This window comes from Morone saxatilis, unplaced genomic scaffold (genome assembly GCF_004916995.1).
Source record: "Morone saxatilis isolate NCDOM2014 unplaced genomic scaffold, NCSU_SB_2.0 Contig23, whole genome shotgun sequence".
NCBI classification, from domain to species: Eukaryota; Metazoa; Chordata; class Actinopteri; family Moronidae; genus Morone; species Morone saxatilis.
The window spans coordinates 8,525,453-8,529,129 of NW_023339796.1; the positions used below are offsets into that span (position 1 = coordinate 8,525,453).

The 3,677-nt window shown below is 42.0% G+C and overlaps 1 protein-coding gene across 1 annotated transcript in view; it reads left to right on the plus strand.

Annotated features, from left to right (window-relative positions):
* LOC118334476 overlaps positions 1-3,677 on the plus strand; it is an 8,694-nt gene that overhangs the window by 3,397 nt on the left and 1,620 nt on the right. Inside the window, exons 5-6 of the mRNA XM_035670391.1 lie at positions 679-802; positions 3,279-3,395. Of these exons, the coding sequence (XP_035526284.1) occupies positions 679-802; positions 3,279-3,395 (241 nt within the window). The remainder of the gene's footprint in view (positions 1-678; positions 803-3,278; positions 3,396-3,677) is intronic.

The following is a 3,677-nucleotide window of genomic DNA, read 5'->3' on the forward strand; positions in this document are numbered from 1 at the left end:
AAATAACAGACTGATCAGTGGCAAGCCCCTTTGCTTTCTTTAATACTTAAGGTCTGGCAGTGTCAGTATCTCACAAAGTGTTTGTGTACAACATGCAGCAAGTACTGTCTGTCTGTCTGTATGTATGTATAGCTCTGCTGGACCTGTGCTGTAACTAGGGGGTTGTTAGTGGGCCACCACCCTTTTGTTTGATAATCCGGACTTTGCAGACCCAGCAACTGTGTTTCACTGACTGAGGAATGTGTGTCTGCTGCAGAAACCCATCAGCAAAAAGTGAGGTGACGCATATATGCTGTCGTCTTTTTCACCCATTTTCTAAACTTAATCTTTTTTAAAAAAAATAGAAACTGTCTGTTGTTCTGCCTTAATTTATTGTGTATACTGTATGAAACTGTCTGTGTTACGCTTGGGTTTTGTCTCTCCCTATTCCATCCACAACTCCATCTGTGGATCTGCATGGTGTTGTAATCTGTAATATACGGTGTCCTGGTCAAGCATCTCATTTAGCCATGTCCCGTCACACTTTTCTTGTCACTTGTTGTGCTGGCTGTAAAGGCTTAACTCGTGGTCATGGCTGTTGAGTAGAAATACAGTTGGATATAGATCAATGTTTAGTTGTTTTTGGGTTCTTGTTCCTGTATATCTTATTTGTCCTCAATTTCTGACTTCGCTCCTCAGTACCAAAATGAGTGGACTGCAGTGCCTCGCCTCAGAGAACATCTGGTTCGACAAACACAGCTACGATGAGGCAGAAAAGCGCTTCTACGAGGGAGTCAACGGACCCTCCACACAGCATCAACAGGTAGAACAAGTACACATTCTGTTAAAGTCCAAGAAATTCAACTTCTTTTTAAAGGGTTGACTGACTTTTATGCAGCCCAAAAGCAAAGCTGCGTTGGTTTTGTGTACCCAGGACCTTGTTTAATAACCAGATCATTCAGACTGTCTAAAAAAACAAATGCCCTCATTTCTATTTCCAATCTTACTCTTGTCTCTTGCTGCCATCTTTTGAAGTTCCTTTCATCTCCTGCCTCACACCTCCCCAGCTCCTGCTGTCCTGTCAGTCACCAGCCCCGTAGATTAAGCAATAGTTACATCATCGTCAGTCACAGCCCTTGGCAGCCGGAGCAGCTGTGTGCATGTGAGTTAAGCCACTCGATTTAGAAGTGGCTCGTCCTAGTGAGAGGGGTCAGGTGGTTTGGCAGCTGTCTCTGCTGCTCAGGCCGTCCAGGGCTCAGTTTTTACACAAGCCTGGGAAACAATGGACAGATTAGAGTATGATCACTTCCAGGTCTGAACGGGTCATTTCACCCAAATCACAAAAAGCCACTGCTCACTTAGCCCTTGTGATTTCAAGCGATGCAGAGAGTTTTGGTGTTATGTGCTGAGGTTTTTGCCTCTGCTGCTGCACAAATGCAATAGAAACTTTACAGAAACAACGTGCTAGTTGCGCAGAATAATCCACAGATTACACTGTCGAGTTTTTATTTCGCTGGGCCTGTTTCTTTGGTGAAAAGTAGTACCACCAAAAATAGTTCACGTTTCAGTACATGTACTCAAGTGGGAACATGACAGCTGCACCCTCAGAGTTCAGGATATCATCCTTGGTTTGTGTACCATTACGCCTGCTGCCAAATGTGTGTAGCCTTTACATTGCACACCCACATAAGCTTGCTTTTGATTGACTGCTTGCCCTCCTAAATGTATTAATTCACAAGAACCTTGTTTTTTAAAAAAGTACACGTTTTCATTCCATTACATATTATTCAAATATTTTAACAAGTCATCTTAAATGTTGGGTGTATGTGTAGGTTATCTTGCTTTTGTCAGTTTTGCATGTTGCTTTCTGTCTTTCTCACTGCTCCGCTTCATCACCACTTTACCTACACGTACCTGCAGGAGAGAGAAGTTAATGACATCATGCAGGACATTGCTAAGTCCCGACAGAATATCCAGCAGTCCCTAAGCGAAGTGAGTACTGAATAACAAATGAGCTGCAGGCACACCCCCAATGTAGTGGCAGGACTGTACTCACTAATGTTCGTGTACCAGCCCTAAAACGGGGGAATAGCTGTTCAAATGTGAGATGACTGTTGACAGGAAGTATTTGTGGACATTTTAGCCCCCAAAAACCTTGTAGCCTGTGTTTGAAAAGTGCTAGATGCATCATGCATGCTACATTTTCTGTTACAAGACGCTTATTCCCCCTCTCACCTCCGGTTGCTTCTCCCATCTTCATTGCAATCTGTCAGCAAGCCGTTTGTGTGTTTGTCTTTACATCAGTGGCATTTTCTTTACTGTTAGCAGTATGAGTGTGGTCATTTATGCATAAACAATTTATTTTTCTCATTTGTAGATACTTAAATGTTACCCTCTTTTTTTTTTTTTTTAAACAATAGGCTCTACTTTATTAGGTGTCTAAAAACAACACTTGCATGCCTAGAATGTACGTTGAAAGCATTATCTTGGCTATAATAGTTCCTCTTGTCCACACTGACTGCAAAGAGATCCCTTCCTAAAGCAATTTAAGTAAAATGTGATAAAATCCATGTTCTTGTTCTTGTGAGCTAAAATACCCTCAAAAGCTAATTTGACGCTTCAGCAGCCTGAATTTGACAAATCGCTGCCGCTGTCTTTTTAGTACAAAATTTCCTCTTTGAGTAACTCCCCCCAGGCTTGGCTCAGCATGCAAACACTGTCTGTGGCAGCAACTGAGTTTCATACTAAAAGGACTGAGATACTCAATACCAACTCCATTTAGTCAACTCATATTAACTTCAGCTGTTATTCTGGATGAAAGAAACACTGTGGATTTTGTTCCCCCCATCCCTACATTGATTGACAATTGTTTCAGAGGTGATGTCTCTGCTGTCAGTAGTATAAAGATACACTTGAAAAATGTGAAAGTATCCTTTTAAAGTCAAACCAGTAAGAGCTCCTGTGTGGTTTGCCAGAAATGGCTGTTTTGAGTGTCATTTGGTTTTACAGCAGACGCCATAAAAGTTTGGTAAACAGTTTAAAAGGCTCTGTAGAGGATTGGTTGAGATTTCCCATTTTGGCACTACTAGTTATTTGATTTAGTGTTGGTAATAAAAAGTTGATTAATGTTTTAAAATAATACTTTTTCTGGCAATTTTGGAATCTGTTTCTATCCAGTAACTGACGACTCTGAAGTTGTAGTATGTGTAGTATCCAACTTTCTACCTACAACCACTACTTTTCTTTATGTCTTCGTGTTTTTCCCCCCTTACCTTCACCCTGTGCATCACCGAGTGCAGGTGAAAACGGCCCTGCAACAGGCCAAAGGGCGCCAGCAGAAACGGCAGCACAGAAATGTAAGTCCTCCTTGTCCAGCTTTGCTGCTCAGGCCTGTCTCAGCCATGCACGCTATTGCTGCCTGACAGCCGGGGTGTGCTCACTGTCTGCTGCTGCTGCCTGAAGTGGAGTGCGCTCCTATTATCACAGCACTAAGATGTCTCATCCTGTGCCACCGTCCTGCATCTGTTTTGAGGCGTCACGCACTACTGACTGATTCAGACTGTATCATTTTGGGGTGGAAATTATGATGTTGACGATGATTTTGCTGGATGTTGTGATCGTGATTATTTAATACTAATTCATATTCTAATGACTTTCAGAAATCGAATATTTAAAGTGATCAATGAACGATTACATGT